The sequence below is a fragment of the Etheostoma spectabile genome, chromosome 21 (assembly GCF_008692095.1).
Source record: "Etheostoma spectabile isolate EspeVRDwgs_2016 chromosome 21, UIUC_Espe_1.0, whole genome shotgun sequence".
Lineage (NCBI taxonomy): Eukaryota > Metazoa > Chordata > Actinopteri > Perciformes > Percidae > Etheostoma > Etheostoma spectabile.
In genome coordinates, this window is record NC_045753.1 from 12,537,537 (window position 1) to 12,556,613 (window position 19,077).

At 40.3% G+C, this 19,077-nt stretch overlaps 1 protein-coding gene across 9 annotated transcripts in view; it reads left to right on the forward strand.

Annotated features, from left to right (window-relative positions):
- The window catches only part of tanc2b (tetratricopeptide repeat, ankyrin repeat and coiled-coil containing 2b), a 147,329-nt gene that overhangs the window by 37,084 nt on the left and 91,168 nt on the right, over window positions 1-19,077 (forward strand). For 6 of the 9 annotated variants that reach the window (XM_032502276.1, XM_032502279.1, XM_032502278.1 and 3 more), the window contains exon 3: window positions 2,020-2,124. In XM_032502276.1, coding sequence (XP_032358167.1) covers window positions 2,058-2,124 — 67 coding nt within the window. In that variant the 5' untranslated portion in view covers window positions 2,020-2,057. Of the gene's footprint in view, window positions 1-2,019; window positions 2,125-17,062; window positions 17,324-19,077 lie in introns of those variants that run through there. The other 3 variants (XM_032502273.1, XM_032502274.1, XM_032502280.1) reach the window with 2 other exon arrangements.

Consider the following 19,077-nt stretch of genomic DNA (forward strand, 5'->3'; position numbering starts at 1 on the left):
AAAAAGAAATGTTGTCCAGGGCTGCAATTCAAAAGTTTCAATCTCCACTTACACTACAGTCAAGTGTCTTAAGCCCCTCCCTATTGCTGTAGTCTGGAGATATCATTGGTCCATTTGGGCTTACATTTAAGGGAGATAATTGTGGATAAAACTCGAAATTTGACAACTTCATCTTGGACTTTGGAAAACAACATTTCTCACAATTTTCTGACATTTTATAGACCAAACAACTGATGATAAAAATATATATGATTGGTTGCAGCCCTAGTATGGCTCGGTTTAATCCCACCTGACTAATATCATGTGTTCTGTGCCTCATGTCATTGTCATTGCCATTTCCCTTGTGTTTTCCCTCTCAGCGTCTATAGTATTTTGATCCTGGAAGCCTTTTAGACCCCCCCTCTCAAGGTCAGGGGGGGATTGTGAAAAACATTAGTTAAGCAGGGTTGGGGGAGGGGAGGAAGGCTTTTGGAGAGCTTTTACATGTCCTCCTGCTCTTTGAAGGTTTTTTTATTGTAATTGTTTGGGTCCAAAGCCGGCTCCTCAGCTGGAGCTTGTCTGTGGGGCTTTGCTGAGTCACTCCCACCTAATGGAGAACATCTGCTGCCATGTTTTAGACCACTCACAGCAGAGATATGATTGCCTGCGTGTGTGTGTGTGTGTGTGTGTGTGTGTGTGTGTGTGTGTGGGGGGGGGGGGGGGGGGGGGGGGGGGGGGGGAGGAATTAGGAATGAGAGGGATAGAACAAGCTGCAGGCAAGAAATGAAGACAATGTTATGGTTTAAGGTGTTCTTATCTGTTGCCATTGTAGCTCCGCTGTCTGTACTGTAATGTTAGGGATAGGGTCACATCAGTTAGAGTGTTGGCTGCTTCACATCTCTCGCATCATCGCAAAAACACCCTCCGCTTGTCCCTAAGAATCATGTCCTTATCTCCCACATCGAATACCACTGCCATGAAGTAAAACAACCTTTCCAAGCACCTCATGTCATTTGATATTTGTTCACAAATCATTTCTCTGTTTTGCCATGGCCATTTTAGGATCACAGCTGCATCCATTCCCTCTGTTGTTTGTTATCTCTAAACTATGATGTATTACCCTCTGTAATATTGGCAATTGAAAATAAATTTATTGTATTTCTATATATTTCTTTAATAATCTTTCAGCATATCGTAAGTGGTATGAGAGGAAACTTCTGCACTTCCTATTGGCTCTGTTTACAGGCTTCAGAAATTCTAGCCCATGACAGGCAACTTTGGTCAATCACAGGTCGAGAGAGAGAGAGAGAGAGAGAGAGAGAGAGATCGATCCTGTTGGCTATTCTGTGCATGCATTGTCTGTGTGACAAAGAAGAGATAGTAAGAATGACAAGAAGTAGTCTCACTCTGCTTCAAATGATAGCATTTTTTGCATTCTACCCACTGCAACTTCAAAGAAAATAGTGAAGGGGCATAGAATAGTTATCCATATTTATCTATTTATCGTTGCTGACACTGTCCCTTCTTTATGTCTTTCTATCTTAATGCTACTAAGTGAGTGCTTGATGTTATCTCAATTTTGTTGTGTAAATGCCATGACAATAAACTATCTGTCTAGCTAATCTATTGTTTTAACTAGAGAATCCTGTTTGAAGCCTCTATGCTGCCAAACATCAACTGTGTTAAATTGTCCTTGAGCAGGATTTGTTGGTGAACCTGATGCCTGACCTGATGTCATAGATTTCCAGACAACAAGCAACAAGCAATAGATTTTCCAGACACAATGTTTTTCCCACACTGCTTTCAACTACAAGTCAAGGGTAAAGAAATAAACAACAACAAATGATAGCCTACTGTGTTGCGCAACGGAGCTATACTGCTAATTGTTAATAATCTTATGCAGTAGTTAATCACAAATGTTAGTTACTTTGCATCTAAGTGGAATAGAATGGAAAATGTGATTGTTAACAATGTCAGTTAGAGCTCATCGCAGACAGTTGGTCAAATATTCATGTTTATTGTCTTTTCTTTCCCCAACAGATTTTTCTGTAGTGTAGTCCAAGGCATCTGCTGCAGTCATGTTTAGGAACAGCTTGAAGATGTTGCTGACGGGAGGGAAGGCCAACCGCAAGAGTCGCAGCAGCGGTGAGTCGTCTTCTGATGGCTGACGCAAACAATGCATAAACATCTGCCTGTCGGCACACAGAAGGTGTTCATCACTACTTCTGTTGGTGTATTTTAGGAAGCAGGAACACGCAGCTCCGGAGCTGAAATGTATTTTGGTTCTTAAAGGGTAATCTATGACTGCTGAGGACCCCTTAAAACCTGTTGTATGCTTAAAATAGATCTAAAGCAAATCAGTCAGTTGCTTGTCAGTTCCGCTGTTGAATAGCTTTACCTCCTGCTGTGAGAACCTAACACCGCTTTTCCACTGGCGCTTGAAATATGCTTTGGTCATGCTGTACTGTGAAGATTATCCATTGTACATTCACAGCAGTTTCTTTACTGACTGTGTAGTTTAGCCTTGCTTGGGTAGCACGACCATAACACGACCATAACACGACCAGCTCAACCCAACTCTCCTCATCACACTCACTAGTTTTGTAGCACCTACTAGTTAGGTTTCACTGCTGTTTGGACGATGGAGGTTTGTGTCTTTTCCTTTACCTTCATCTAACATGTAGAAACCCAACTGTTTAACGATTGCTTTCCTTTGTTGGGCCGTCAGAGCTGTAATAAAGGCACAGTGGGAATCTACTTGCAACGTGAACTCAACAGTCCTGCAGTGGTTTCACAATAAAATCCTCGCAGCAGAGAACCACTTTGGACGAACCTCCAGTTTTCAGGGTTAAGCCATACATTTTTGATTTTGTAGTGTTTAAACATGGTTCTATCATGCATCTTAGGGTAGAGTTGTCTGGCCTAATGCATAGGGTATCTGAAGTCTTAAACAGGCCTTACAAGGTCTTAAAAAGTCTTGCATTTTATTTACAAAGGTGTTGAATATGTTCTTGTCTGCTGTAGTAACGGTAACTTTAGTTTTATTTTTCCATATGTAATTGCATTCCGTCTGGCGAAGTCATACTTCTATAAGCTAATAGTACGTCAAGTACTGTCACTACTGCTTATTGACTCATAATGGGTTGACTTTAGTAAAAAAAAAAATGAACCTTAACCCACTCAAAACTTGTTTTTCAATTGTTTGATCCATCATCCATTTTCTGTTGATTATTTGAGTCCAGGTCACGTCAATTAATTAATAATATAAAATATTATTATGCACAGCTGAAAATGATCAATAAAATGTTAAAATCCTGTACTTAGTAAATTAGCAAATAATTGTTGGCCTTGTCGTGCCCACTTCTTTTCCATCATTCTTTTGATCGGTTTGAGTGTTGAGTGTGTCTTTAAAAGCCTTTTAATTTAATGAACAGTGCAGAAACTTTTTAATTTCTCTGTGTGGTTCACACAGTCCTACCTCTACATCCCTTTTCCCCCACAGTCTGATGAAATAATTATTAGAAATGCAGAAGGCATGTCACTCTAAGGTCCTTGGTAAAACCACATGAAACCTTTTGTTCCTACACAGGCTCTACTGTCACTTCTAAAGCCCTCACTTAGAGGAACAGGGCCTTTGATGTGGTGGATAATCGCAGCCAAAAGCAACACTTGGGAGACCTAGGAGTGTTCATTTTGTAACAGTGCAGTCGTTCTTATCAGAATCCAGTACATTTTGGGTTATTGCCAAGGCAACACCCTTCACTCTCTTACCTGTCTCCCCAGAACAGGGTCTTTATTATGGTATTAAAATGTGCCTTCTGATGGCTTTCGTCCAGCCACCCACTCTGTTTACACAGATGAGTTAATTTTGTAAGGCTTGAAATATCCCACAGGATATTATGTCACCATCTCCTCTCTTGACTTCAGAGGATGTGTTTATGAAATGTAGTGTAGTGTAGACTCCCGATTGTACACTACCAGTCAAAAGTTTGGGGTCACTTACAAATTTCCATACTACTTATAGACAGAATACCAGCTGATCTGAGTGGGTGGCTGATCTTTAATGCAATATCTACATTACCCATTATCAGCAACCATTCATCCAATGCTCCAAAGGCACATTCTGTTTACTAATCTGATATCATTTTAAAAAACTAACTGAGAAAACATTGGAGAACCCTTTTGCAATTATGTAAGCACATAATGTAATCTGAAAACTGCTGCCCTGGTTAAAAAACTTTGCAGCTGATCTCAGCTGGTAGTCTGTCTACAATGGAGTGCAATGGAAATTTCTAAGTGACCCCAAACCTTTGATTGGTAGTGTACATCGCATCACTACACTACTTACTTTTATTTTACAAGCACACATACCCAGAAAAAATGACCAAAGCAACACAATCTGGGCCTGGGTCAGGCTAGATGCTACGCTTCTGAGATCCTAACGGTGTGGTATGGCGCATGGTGGACGACGGAACCACACCATTGGGCAGGTGATACGCCGCACACATTGCAATCCAATATCCAATATTCAGTTTTTGAGTGGCATATAAAATATTCACTTTTGACTTCAGGAGGCCTGGCTTCATTTGATTTGACATTTGACTTCCTGGTTGTTATCGGTCTTACTTGATTTAATACTCCTTTCCGTTGTCATGGAGCACATGTCATCTACAATGCTGCTGTTATCTATCAGCTGCTTGCTGAATAAAACTTGCTGCTCTAAAGCGTTTGAAGCCACTACAGTAACTACACATCATAGTTGTCAGTTAACTCCCTTCTTTCTTTTTTTGGCGGCAATTTAAAATCACACACACATTGCATCTGTTGATTAATTAACTTTTTTTTTTTCATGCCCTTCACTGCAAGGCTTCAAGGCTTAACATCTTAACATGGCTGCCTTCAGTGTGTTTGTGTATTTACGTGTGAAGTGGAGAGGAGACCAAGCTGTAGCGCGTGACTGGAGTACCCTCCAGTGTTTTGATATCTGTTGCTGTCACTTTGCAGGGAATGCGCTTCTCCCAGCAGACGAGTGCTCATCTTACAATCTGGCTGCTCCGCTGAAACATCTGTATCCCGCAGTTTCCTACAGTGTGTAGTACATGTACATGCTCGAATAGACATACACACACAGGCACTCGTAACCTTTTATTTAAAGACACAATGTACACGGATGTATGTTATAAGACCCAGAAATACATGTGTATATAGCTGCTGTCCAAGGACATCTGGTGGATTGGTTTTAGCAACACTGACTTATCAGCTTATGACAGACAGGGAGCGCTAGAAAGCTACATCCCACTCCTGCTGCTGTGGGAGTTGCACTTGGCTCAACACAGACCTGATGTGTGGATGCACTGGCTGCTGAGATTGGTCTTTAGTTCAGAAGTGTAAGATTGTAAGATAAGATGAGCATCCTCTGTGTTTGATGCAGTTTCAAGTGAGCTTCTGTCTTCAGGAATGCCAGAGCTCTGATGGGGAATATATCCTCTAATCGGAAGAAAACAGATGAGCCAGCTGTCCCTTGATATGCACTGAAGACATTGTGGGAGCTCCAAGTTACTAAGCTGGTGAATGGCATTTTTTTAATTGCATAGCACAGATTCAATTCTGTGATTGCGATGATGCTGAATTGTATAAATCTATCGTGACACACTCAGATAATATGCTGTTATCTCTCTGGTCTAGCCTGTGTTGTCCTCAGACTGTTATTTATAAAGATATAATAGAAAAATATAATAGCCTCTTAAGACACAGCTTCACTGTTTTTGTCCTTTGAGTCAGACACATTTTTTTTCACCTGTAGTTTTGTTTAATTTGTTTATGAACCAAGGACAAACCAGCTCCATTGTTGCATTTTATTTGTCCACACACCAACTTTTGAACAAACAAACCAAGAACTGTAAGCATTAAGTCATCTGGACTGACAGCTGATAGATTGAACCGTTTCTGGTGACTGTGATATTGCATCGTCATCGCTACATGAGCCCACGTGGGGTAATCAAATTTCAGATTAATGTGCATTTTACCGCTCCTTCATGTTTTATTTATCTTGGGGAAAGGACACTGTGTAGCCTCTTTTGTCCTCGGACACTTTCATTAATAGTTGAGTCAGCCTGGAACTTGCTGCCATTTCTCTCACTCCAACAACTCTGCCATGGAACAGGAGCATTCGAAGATCTGAAGTGAGTGTTCACTTGAGATCATCTATATTTTCACACCTGCTGTGAGTGTGACAGGCACTTTCAACAAAAAGGACAATTGTCTCTCAGTTGTAGCATCAGCAGTTTAGATATCAGATACGCTCCATGCCTTTTCGTTCGTCAAGACACAGATCACACTTCAACCAGTGTATGCATTTTAGGCTTTCTGTGACAGCCTGCTGTTGCCTGCAGCAGTCTAATGTAAGCACACCCGCCTGAAAATCCAAAATGTGATTTGAGGAAGGAAAATGTCCCCTCATAGTCTTAGATATTATATTGTGGTTCAGACTTTCTAGCTCGAAAAATGGAGGAGCGTGGAGGCGTATGTTTCATTGTTGTGGTGTTTTGGGTGAAATTTTGACTTCCATCTCTTTCTCCCATCAGTGGGTCTAGACTTGAAACAAAGTCAACAGCCTGACACTGCAATTACAGTTTATGGCATTGGCTGATTGGAAAAAGAGAAATGGGGTTGCGAGGTTAGGGCGTCTGGACAGGGAGCTGTTGCATGACTAATAAGCACTCAGAGAGATGGACTTGAGTGTTGCAGCTGAGCAGACAAGATGTATCTTACACACATTCACATGTGCTCATACCAGGAGTTGAAATTCATTTGGATTAAATAATGAGATTCAGCTTCTTCTTTTTTATTCACCTTAAAAGAGACTTGACAGCAAGTTATGTGCATTTTACTGCGCCTTATGTTTAGTTATCTCCTCTGGTGTTCACAAAAGGTGAAACAACCTTTTATGAGAGTTAATAATTGGTACTGCAAATGGATCTGGTGTCTAATAAATAGTGACAAACTGACAGAAAGGGGACAAAAAGAGTGTGTGGATCACATCACTCCAGTTCTGAAGCCTTTACACTGGCTTCCTGTGCCTCAAAGAATTGATTTCAAAATACGTTTGCTAGTTTATAAATCACTAAACGGTTTAGGGCCAATATACATTTCTGATCTGCTACTACACTATGACCCCCCCAGACCTCTCAGGTCATCTGGGACCGGTCTGGTTTCTGTCCCCAGAGTCAGAACTAAACAAGGGGAAGCAGCGTTCAGTTTCTATGCTCCTCATATCTGGGACAAACTCCCAGAAACCTGCAGATCCGCTGCAACTCTAAGCTCTTTTAAATCAAGGCTGAAGACCTTTCTTTTTGATGTTGATTTCATTTCTTTAATGTTTAATTTCTTATACTGCACTGTAACTTTTATTCTTGTGTTTTATCTGTTTTAATTTTTTTTTTAATAGTTTTTATCTAATGCAGTTTGAATTGCCCTGGTGCTGAAATTTGCTATACAAGTAAAGCTGCCTTGCCTAATGAGTCATTGCACTCGTGTCATAACACACAGATCAAGAATTTTGCGTTCAGATCAATTGTAGTTAAGCTTTTGAATTCATGCTAAAATCATACAGGGACAGTGGACAATGACGCTAGCTGTTTGTTTGCAATTTCGTTTTCAAAAAGTAAAATTAAAAAAAAAATGGATGTACTAACTTTATACCAGAGCCCGACCAATAAAGGATTTTTAAGGCTGATACCAATACCAATATTTGGTTATTTAAAAATCTGATATGCCGATATATTGACCAATATATAAAAACAAATACAGAAACGCTTTACAAACCGATTTTCCTAACATTAGTTGTTTGTAGTTATTTATGAGTTCTCACTAAAATAATATAATAATTTGTTTCATTGTCATTACAGAACAGAGGAACATCAACATACAGTATATTAAAGTTCTGATAAATAAAATGTAAAAAAAAAGTGACGTTGTAGAGCGTCCTCTGGTGGACAGACTGTGCAAGGCCAACACTCATGACATGGTTGACAGTCCGTTTTTATTTTTTAACTATTGATTTATCAGACTCATGTATTTGTCATTATAAAGGATTCTGATGAATGAATATTTAAAAATCGGCCATTATAAATGCCGATACTGATATATCTGGAAATACCTTATATCGACCGATAATATCGGCCCGGCTCTACTTTATACACAAAAACAAACAAAAAAGGCCCGTTCTCAAAAATGTCAGCAAAACCCGCCACAAACCCCTTTTTTTTCATTTTTGTCCACGTTTCCTCCCTTCAGTCAGACGTGGAATGTTCCAGTCACTCTGAAAGGCAGCAGGTGCTTGACAGGAATCAAAATCGCTCCCCCTAATCACAGCACTCTAATTGATGGCTCATTTTCCACAGTCATGGTGAAATCTAATTAAAGATCATCAGATCTGCAAACATGCTTTGAGCTCTAAGGCACGAGGAGTGACACAAAACAGGCTTGATGCAGTGTAATCGTGATTATTGTCTTAAACTGCAGATAAGCCCACCTGCCCTGGGCAATTCAGTCCTATAATATTGAGTATTTTTTCACAAATGTAACCTCAAAGCTTTAATGCGTAACTCTTTTATATTAATGATCGTCCGTTACATTCAAGTCATTGCCAAATGAGTTGCTACAAAGCTAATTAAGACTTTCAGCTCCACAAAACTCTCTCTGTATTTCTCAGTATGGCTATGTTCAGAAAATGGTGTCATCCGGCGACTTTCGCGCGCGGAAAATCAAATAAAGATAATTACCTCTGTGTGGCTGGGTTGGCTGAGTTGGTGGAGCAGGCGCAGGGGTCCAGGGCTCGAGTCCGACCTGTGACGATTTCCTGCACGTCGTTCCTTTTCTCACCCAGCTGTCCTGTCCATTGAAGGCGGAGAAGCCCCAAAAAATAATCCTAGATTAATCTTAATTAACTCTTCTGAAGAGTCCATGTTTTTGTTAATCCTCTGTGTTCTCTTTGGTAACAAGCAACTGCGTGGAGGAGGGCTGGGGGGTGCCTGGTCTCAGAAGGCTTGTATCGCGTGGATGCGCCAACAGTTTTGTTGTCATTACTTAGAATTCCTCATGGGGGGCGGCAGAAACTACGCACTATAGCTTCAAGATACCTTGTACATATTGACCTATATCATGCCTAAACTTATTTAATTTTTTAAATTAATGATAGAAAGGATCAATGTACTTCTCCGAGCTCAATGTACTGGCGAGAGAAGCCACATAGCGTTCATCTAAACACGTTGACAACACAAAGATCACACTGAGCTGGATTGAAATCGGCAAAGTATCCCTTCAGTTTATCAAATTACTTCACATGTTACAGGGTTAAACTTCCACTTTGCATTCTGGTGTTTTCAAAATTTGTGAATGTCTAATATTACATGTGAAATGATAGATATGCTAATATATATCACTTTTTCGTAATGGGGACTGCTTGAATTGTGGTGGTGACATTTTCTATTATTGCCTTGTTTTTATGACTTTAGATTTGAATAATTCTATGGTTTGTCTGCCACTCACACCCTGTTTCATACATAGTAAATGGAGCATTAACACAGTAAACACATTAACTTCCATTATTATGCTGCTCTTTTACATGCCACTATTCCAAAATGTGTAAGCTTGAAAATATAAATGTGCACTCCTCTGTTTTTATGTTCTATCAGTTCTAGTATGATTTAAACTGTTACAAAAAAAAACAAATGCATGGCGTATTTCAGTTAATTTAAAAACAAAATTGCTATCTTTTGAAAAAATTCAAGTGGTTAAATTACCTTTTAGGTTACCTGCATTTGGAAAATGTGTTAGTGTGGACTAAAAATCAACAATTGTATCCAGATTGCACTGGCACCAAAAATGAAAATAATCAGTTTTTGCTTATGTTTCACCTGTTCTGTAGTCAGTGTGTTGTAAAATCTGATAAAAGCAATGAAAGGAAATGTGTGGATGTGCAGATGTTGCACATTTACATATATATTGCTACTACTTAAATGCAAAGCAAGTTGTGGAATATCCCAAGAACATCAGTGACAAATTAATCATCCCACCCATCAGATAGATGTAAGAGGCTACAGGAGGAGCAGCAGCAGCTTAACATGAGCTGATTCTGGCTGAGCTCCACAGAGCGACAGATTGGCACCTACTGCTCTTCCTTCCTGTATTAATGAACCCAGGGAGAAAATAAATGAATGAATGAATGAAGGGATTTCACCAGTTTTGATAACATGCGGGAACTCCTGCAGAGGAATATCATATTTAGCCCTTCATTTGCCCCGTTCACTACAAATGACAAGATGTTAGAGTTGACCCAAATAATACGTATAGATCGTTTAGATCATATAGATCAGATGAGGTAACACAAAGCCATCAAATTTGCATGTTTTTCAAACTGGGTGTCGGTGGCGACATTCCCGGGAAAAATTACAAGCGGACATAATTAGTGATGCGTTTCCCATCACCCACCAGTGGTTGGTCTGCTAGACAGGGTAGGCGGAGCTAACGCAATAAACTCTTCAACTGTCAACTTGCAGATGTCACACAGGCAACACTGTTTGGATCTCTGGGAATGAGATCTAAAAACACACCTGCAGTCACTGCTTATCGCCATGGGTGCCGCCAAAGACAATGAGATTGAAAATCTCATTGTAAATGATGGCTGCTTTATTTTTTCGTCTTACATTTTACTAGTTTTTTTCATTCATTAATACTTTTTTTGGGATTAATTGTATACAAAAGGGCTGAACATTGTACAAACATACCCGTGACATTTCCCAGAGCCCTTGATGGGGACTTCACATGCCTTTTTGTACTACCAACACTGAAGAAAACTAACAATATTTAATTTGCAATGACATAAAACAGTCAAATCAAACATATTTGCATATACTGTGTCAAACGACCTATCACTACAGCTCTACTTATTTGTATTCAGCTCAGTCTTGTTATTATTCATTTGTTATAGTGTGTTAATTCATCTATAAACTCTTTTTTTTTATCTCCCTCTGTGCATTGGAAGTCTCTGTTTTAATTCCCTTTAAATGTGAACCTAAGATGCAAAACAGACTATGAATCAGTGAATAAATATGGCGCACAGCTGTCGAGAGGAGCTTTGACCTTTGGTTACTAAGGACAACAGCCTTATGTCTACAACCTCTTTGAGCTTCGCTGCAACGTGTCATTTATTTATGAGGGGCCTTTATGCAGTGGTGACTGAGCAATGTTCAGCACCAGGAACTGCCAGAGCAAAGTTGTTATGTTGATATATGCACAAGTGTATTCTGTTTTCCTCATCAGAGCTTCAGAAATAAAGTTTTCTTCCGTTGGTCTTGTATATTTTTAGACCAGTGGTTCCCAAACTTTTCTATGTCAAGGACTCCTAAACTGACACAAATTAGAACTTGCACCCCCATTTAATACGATTTTGTCCCATACCCACGCCTGATAGGGTTTTTGCTTTAGATGTTTTATTACAGAATGTGTATGACACCCATGACCATATCAGTCATACATCCTGTCATTCAGTCCAGTAAGGACCCCTGAGAACCTCTGTTAGACGACACAGTGTGGAGTTGGTCTGTGAAAGTTTCATGAGTTGCGACATGAGGGGTCGTCGGTTGAAAGACCTCATCACTTCCCTTGCTTGTGGCCTCTTCAGCCTCCTCCCAAAATAACAAAGAATGTGAGAAGTTGCTCCGCGCGTCGGGTCACAGACAATATAACCGGTGTCGACCAGGTGGGTGACGCGGCCTCGGAAAGCTGCCAACCTCATCAGCAGGCACCTGTGGCCTTGTCACCGGGTAGCCATGGTAACAAAGCTGTAGCAAAACGAAAAGAGTGCTGAAGGTCAAAGACAATTCAGACTGACTGTCGAGGGGCTGGAGGCCTGAGAGACGACTTGTGGCAGCAGTGGCACTTTTCTGTCTCGTGGAGTGAATTACCTCCTTTGAGTCCTTCAGGCTCAAGAATGTGACGCCCTGAAACCTCGTCTAGCGTCCTGTCTGAGAGTCAGCAATCAATATCATGCTGTTAAATAGGGCTGCACGATATGAGGAAAATACTTGCAATAATTAAACAGATATTAAAGTGTACTCCGTTCTGCTGCTTTCAGCTTTCTGCTAAACTACAACAAATAGCTAGTTGAATTTAAAAAGTATGAAAAACAAATCCTTTCCATAATTCTTTTTATTGACCAAATTGAACATTGAATTGAATATGAAAGGCACCAGTGAAAAAGAATGGCCATTACAAGTGCAGTTTCTTCTGATACTTTATTTCAACTAACACAAAAAAGTGCCTTTCGCCATTTGTCCGCCCCATCCTGTTGATGCTGCAATGACGATTAAAAAAACATATTGTGCAGCCCTATTATTAAAGTTTTATATCAGAATTACATGTACATTCAGTTTGTTATACTTAATTGCAGCAATTCTGTCCTCTACACGTCTGTGACGCATGTTTACCCGCTTATCATGACATGCAGTAATAGAAATCAACTCTTGGTGGTGTGGAGAGTTGTTTTGTCAATGTCAATGTCAATTTTATTTCTATAGCACATTTAAAAACGACAACAGTTGACCAAAGTGCTGAACAGGGTTGATGTTAAATACATAAATAACACGTGTAAAAATTACTACAACCAAAATACATCACATCACAGGGAGACAAACAACAATACTTTAAAACATCAGAATCCAGTTTAACGAGGGTTAAAAGCTTTTGTTTTGTCATCCTGACCATTAGAGATGGTAAAATCAAGGTATTCTATCTACTATATATATATATATATATATATATATATATATATATATTCTTGGGGTCAATTAGAATTTTTCAACAACCATACTTAGCTACACATGTAACTCTTGGTTGGAGAAAATCAAAAAGAAATCATAAGACAAAGATTGATTATTACAAGATGCAGGTTTAAATAAAAAAGTAATAATTGTGTCGAAGCTAAAACTGGATTCTTAGTCTTTGATACTTTTGTCATCAAAGGTTGGGCTGAAATGATCAATTAGTTAATTAATTTATAATGCAAATCATCAACATTGTTTAAATCAATTATCAAGAAAATGTAGTCTCACATCTCTGAAATGTCAGGATTTGTTAGTTTTCTCTGCTGTATATCATTGTAAATTGCATATCTGGGTTTCAGACTAAACATTTAAAGATGGGATCTCCCAATGTTCGATTGGCATTTTCAATTGTTTAACATTTTATAGACTAAATGATGAATCAGTTAATCATAAAAATGATTAGGGATGCACAGATCCGATACTGATTTTGGGCCTCCACTGAATCGTATAGCTGGATCGGGTATCTGTCATGACAGGGCCGATCTATTCATAAAGAATGATCCCAGTCACTTCTACACAGTGGAGCATACAGCGTATTAATTAAACACTGGTATCGGATAGATACTAAGCCAATACCCAAAGCCCAGGTATCGCTATCAGCCTGATGTCATAATCTTAACACTCTTCACACTTCACGTCAGTGGAGATGGGTGACAAACAATAGGTGTTCAGTACAGTTGAGATGTGAAGGCCGGAGCATTAATCATATCATTTTCATCAAAACATTCAGTTGTGTCTCCATGCACGCGTAAACCTCTTTCACAGGAGACATATTGATATGTAGGAAAAGCCCAGGTGTAGATTATAAAATGAATGATGGCTGAATTCCATTTAGCTGCTTCCTGGTATTGTGCACGCCGTCGCACTCTTGTGGCTGAATGGCGACCGAGCTATCATTAACGTGACTATGCTTTTCCTACTATGACAAAACAACATGTCTGCTGTGAAAAAGGCCTATTTTTTAGTGTTTCTTCTTTCATTTGTCACCTGTCTTTATACAGTCCATGCAGTCATTTGAAGACCGCTTCAAAGATGTTATACAGTTTCCGAAAAAAATAAATAAAACTATATGTCAAGTGCATTCCTTGCGTCAATAGCTGGTACTCACTGAAGCCAATGGTACTCAGCTGCACATTGTTCCCTTTGTATCACCATAGCCGCAATAGTCACAGTGAAGCACATTCTCTTATGCTTGTTTTAAGCACACTTTAAAGTGTGAAAGATGGAGTGAGTCGTGTCTCAGTTTGTCGAGTCTGCCTTCTGTATTCAGCCCTTCTGGTTTTGATTGCCACCATAAATCTGTATGAAAGCCCTGATGCACGTCTAAAATCAGTACAGTACATGTGAGACTTGTTCCGTCAGCCCTCAGATTGCCCACAGCGGGGTTACTAATATCCCACTGACACTGACCTCGCCGGTGGTTTTTATTCTCAAATGCAGCTCTTTTGTAAAAAGGGAAGTGTGCCTTCCAAGTCTAGCAGTAGGGAGTGGGCAGCATGATGCGTTGGTAAAGAAGCGTTGGTCTTACCTCTCCTCCGCTCTCTGATCACAACGTCAATAGTGGGAAGTCTCACTCCGTCTCGATGTGTCCCTTCCCTTACCTCTTGCTCTGCTCACTTTCCTGCTATCCCTCTATGGCCTTTTCCTCTTTCTCGTCATTTCCTTTTAGTAAATTTCCATATGGTCTCGAAGCAAGAAGTTCTTAATCGTAATGCGAGGGCGTTTGTTGCATCCTTCCATCTGATGATTGACTGTATACTGGATCTGTGTCAACTCTCTATGTTAATGTTGACAGCTTGATTAAAGGGATGTGTACGCGGCGGAGGCGTGACTGATAGTTAGCGGTTGGTGCTGTGACCTAGATATGGTGTCTTTTCTTAGGTGGCAATGGAGCAGGGACAATGTGGGTAGTTTTTTATGGTCATGGAAAGCAATCCGCCTCGAACATGTGACTGACATTCAAGCATGTATTTGCTGCGTTTTAAATGACACAACATTTGGATGTTTCGGAACATAAAACTGAGTGAAAATCAGAATTTATAAAAATGTGGTTACACAGAAACACTGAGTTTATGTATTTTTTTTTTTTTTTTTTTTTAAAGATTTTTTTTTTTGGGCATTTTAGGCCTTTAATAACAGGACAGTTGAGGATATGAAAGGGGAGAGAGAGGGGGAGTGACATGCAGCAAAGGGCCGCAGGCCGGACTCGAACCCGGGCCGGCTGCGTCGAGGAGTAAACCTCTATATATGGGCACCCGCTCTAACCACTGAGCTATCTGGGTGCCCGAGTTTATGTATTTTTAAAGTTTATTGCTGGCTGTTCAATTCAGGATTATTTTAATTATCTATTGAAAAGTGATTAAAAAAATAAAATGTGAAAATGTCCACCACAGTTTCCATGGTGAGGTCTTTAAATGTCTTGTTTTGTCTAAAACCTCAAAGATATTCAACTTACCATCATAAAAGATTAAAAACAACAAACAAAAGCCCCATGGCATGAAAATGTTACTTTATGAGGTTTTTGATCATTAATAGGAGTTCCCCCAGCCTGCCTGGATGGCGATAGGTTAAACCGAGCCCTGGGTATCCTGCTCTGCCTTTTGAGAAAATGAAAGCTCAGATGGAGCAATCTGGAATCTTGCTCCTTATGAGGTCATAAGGGGTAAGGTTACCTCCCCTCTCTCTGCTTGAAAAGTAAAGTGCAAAGTGGCAGTTGGTTAATTTAAAGTTACCACATGTATTCAGGAGGAACGCTGCATTTGCTAAACCGCTTTGAACAAGAAACTAATCTCGGGAATGAAAACCATTAATCAGGATCTGAAAATTATTCTGGATGTAAAATTAAATTAGGCAACTAAATAAACAAAACTCTTGTACACAATGGTACAATAATTTGGTAGACTTTAAGCTGGCCCAGTTCCAGTCCTAAGGGACATCCTTCCCTGGCTCATGCACAGGACAGCTGCTATACTTGACATGATATTAAGATTTTGGAGGTGTATGAGCATTTCCGTGAACCTCCACAAGCTACTGTTACCCAGAAGCCCCCTTTCTGTGTCCCGGCACACAAGCCAATTTCACAAATCCTCACAGAGGAATGTTTCAGCTTTATTTCCCTGAAGGGCTTCGAGCCCCCTGGTGTGTTATTTCTCTGTGATATTGGAGCTCGAAAGACGTTGCCTATATCGATGTAGTCTGTATTCATATCGAAGGGCATGTCGACTTTAAGCAGCCTCTTCTGTACTGTAGCTAAAATAGAATAAAGTGAAGAGGCTTCTCTTCACTTCTCTTTTGTACTACAAGTTATGGAAAAGTTCCAGCTGAATAATTTGAGAAAAATACCTTTATCTGATCAACACTGCGGTTTAAATTGCAATTATTTCCTATAAATAAAACCCTGGGCGTGTATTTGTGCTCGACCTAGCATGAAACAAGATATATTTGTGCCAAACATGATCACAAATTGGTCTTGTTTCTACATGAATAAAATCTGCTAGAATAATTAGTCCGTTCTTAGTAAACTCGGCTCGTAAAAAGTAATAGAGAATAGCTACACAATTGGCCAATTTTGGTAAAAACAAAACTGCTTTTAAGTCACGTCTGCCAATGATGCAGTTGACGGCTCTGCACTTTCAGAAGCTTGAGCTAACATTAACGTTCGCTTCACAGACTATGTGAAGCAAATCAAGAGTATTTAGCAGCTAAAGAGACCGCAATTGTTCTTAGGAGTTGGTGGAGACCACAAACGGAGCTAAAAGAAGCTTACTTACATGAAAGCTAATGTTTCTCCACATCTGCTGGATGTATAAATTGGCAACTGTTTGTTTACACATTCCACTCGGCATTAACATTTTGTGTGGACAGTTTGTGTCCGCTGCCACAAAGTGGCCAGAAGAATTGGTTAAAGCAGCTTTTACAATAGCCTATTTTGCTATTTGGTAATTGTCGTTTATTATATTAATCGTTCAGTCTTATTAGCACAAGTGGAAGTAGAAAGAAACGTTCTTGGAGAGATCCCTGGCTTTGAAAGAGTTAAGGTATTCTGCACTGGCTGAAAGAAGAGAGAGGGAGGATGAGAGTTATTGCTGCCAGAGAGTGAGAGGAGGCGCTGGAGGAGGAGGAAGAGAGCGAGTTGCCGGTGTGAGTGTGAGTGTGTTGTGTGTGTGTGTGTGTGTGTGTGTGATTTTGTGTGTGCCTGCGTGGCTCAGTAAGTGTGTGCGTACTGACACCTGGTGCTAGCCCTCTCTCGCTGCTCATATTGTGGAGAGCTCTCTGCCTGTCTGGGTCATTCTTTACCTCTTTCTCTCCCTCTCTATCTTTTGTCCTCCTTTTTCTGGCTTTTCCCCCGCTTTTTTTCCCCCTCTATGTGTCTCTACAATCGCCTCCTTTTGTTTAGGGTCTCCCTTACTATGGTGCAGGATTTTTATTGCCCGGGCAGACGAGGCGCTCGACTGACAAAGGTAAACCAGATGAATTGGGGCGGAAGGGTGGATGGATGGATGGATGGATGGATGGAAGGAATGAATGCATAGATGTAGATGTGGGAATCTCAGTTGTGAACTATTCACAACTATTTATGAAGCTGTTAATTGTTTCTCTGGATTTTGCTCGTTTCACAGTGCAAGTCTGAGCAGCTCTTGCACTGTGTAGGCGTCTCAATGTGTATTTTTAAAGGTGGAGGGTTCAGGTATTTGATTGAAGAGCAGTGTTGAGTGTCTGTTTTTTTTTTCACTGTGTCAGCACCATGTGTCAAGCCCTGTCTCTGACTGGTGTGGCTGCTAGGTGTCACCTTGACCCAGGTAGTGGGCTCGCACAGCAATCAGTGTCTGGGTGGCATTAGTGCCACACCTTAAGCATTGTGTGTGTGTGTGTGTGTGTGTGTGTGTGTGTGTGTGTGTGTGTGTGTGTGTGTGTGTGTGTGTGTGTGTGTGTGTGTGTGTGTGTGTGTGTGTGTGTGTGTGTGTGTGTGTGTGTGTGTGTGTGTGTGTGTGTGTGCGTGTGTGTGTTTGCGTGCGTGTGTGTGAGAAAGTTTATATCCCTGCTCGCTGTTGCTGATTGTTCTCCACAAAACTCTACATTTCTATCTCTCATTCGGTAACACCTTGAACACAGCAGCTAATAATAAGAAAAAATCAAGCAGTATGACTATCAAAGAGTATTTGCAGGTAAAAGATTAGGATAAAATCACAATAAATACTGGTATTAATTCAAACACAGGAAAACAGGAACGTTAAGATTAGTTTTATTATGGATCTGTCTATTATTTTCTGAATTAATCAAGAAATCATTTGGTCTATAAAATATCAGAAAATAGTAACAAGTGCCACATCACAATTTACATAAGCCCAGACAAAAGTTCACAACCAAATAAGGTTAAAAGATAAAAAACAACAACAATAGCACTAAATTAGAAAAAAAAAGTACATAAACAAACAAAACATTGGAACTAAATTTCTTGTTTTGTCCGAGCCAAAACCCAAAAATATTCAAATTACTATCACATCAGACATGGAAACGCAGCAAATCTTGAACCTTTGCTTGAAAATCTCTTTAAAAGTATTAATGACATATTAAAATAGTTGCCATTTAATTTCAGGTAATCAACTAATCGTGTCAGCTTATTAAACCTGTTGTTTTAACTGCTGAGGATTTAAACTCCTTACCCATTAAATATGTGGTCTTTGCTGAGGCTCATTTTCCTTGAAGTTTAATGAGCCTATTATGTAGTTTTATACAAATGTATAGGTTGTTCTGACGTTAGTGAAGGAAGTAACTAAAGTGCTGCAGGGAACCCTGCAGAGATATCCTTGAACATCGATCCATCGTCGTCCACTTATCCGGTCTTGGGTCGCGGGGGGAGCAGCTCCAGCAGGGGACCCCGAACTTCTCTTTCCCAAGCCACATTAACCAGCTCAGACTGGGAAATACCGAGGCATTCCCAGGCCAGGTTGGAGATATAATCTCTCCACCTAGTCCTGGGTCTTCCCCGAGGCCTCCTCCCAGCTGTACGTGCCTGGAACACCTCCCTAGGGAGGCGCCCAGGAGGCATCCTTACCAGATGCCCAAACCACCTCAACTGGCCCTTTTCGATGTGAAGGAGCAGCGGCTCTACTCCGAGCTCCCTATGGATGACTGAGCTTCTCACCCTATCTCTAAGGGAGAAACCAGCCCCGCTCCTGAGGAAACCCATTTCGGCCGCTTGTACCCTGGATCT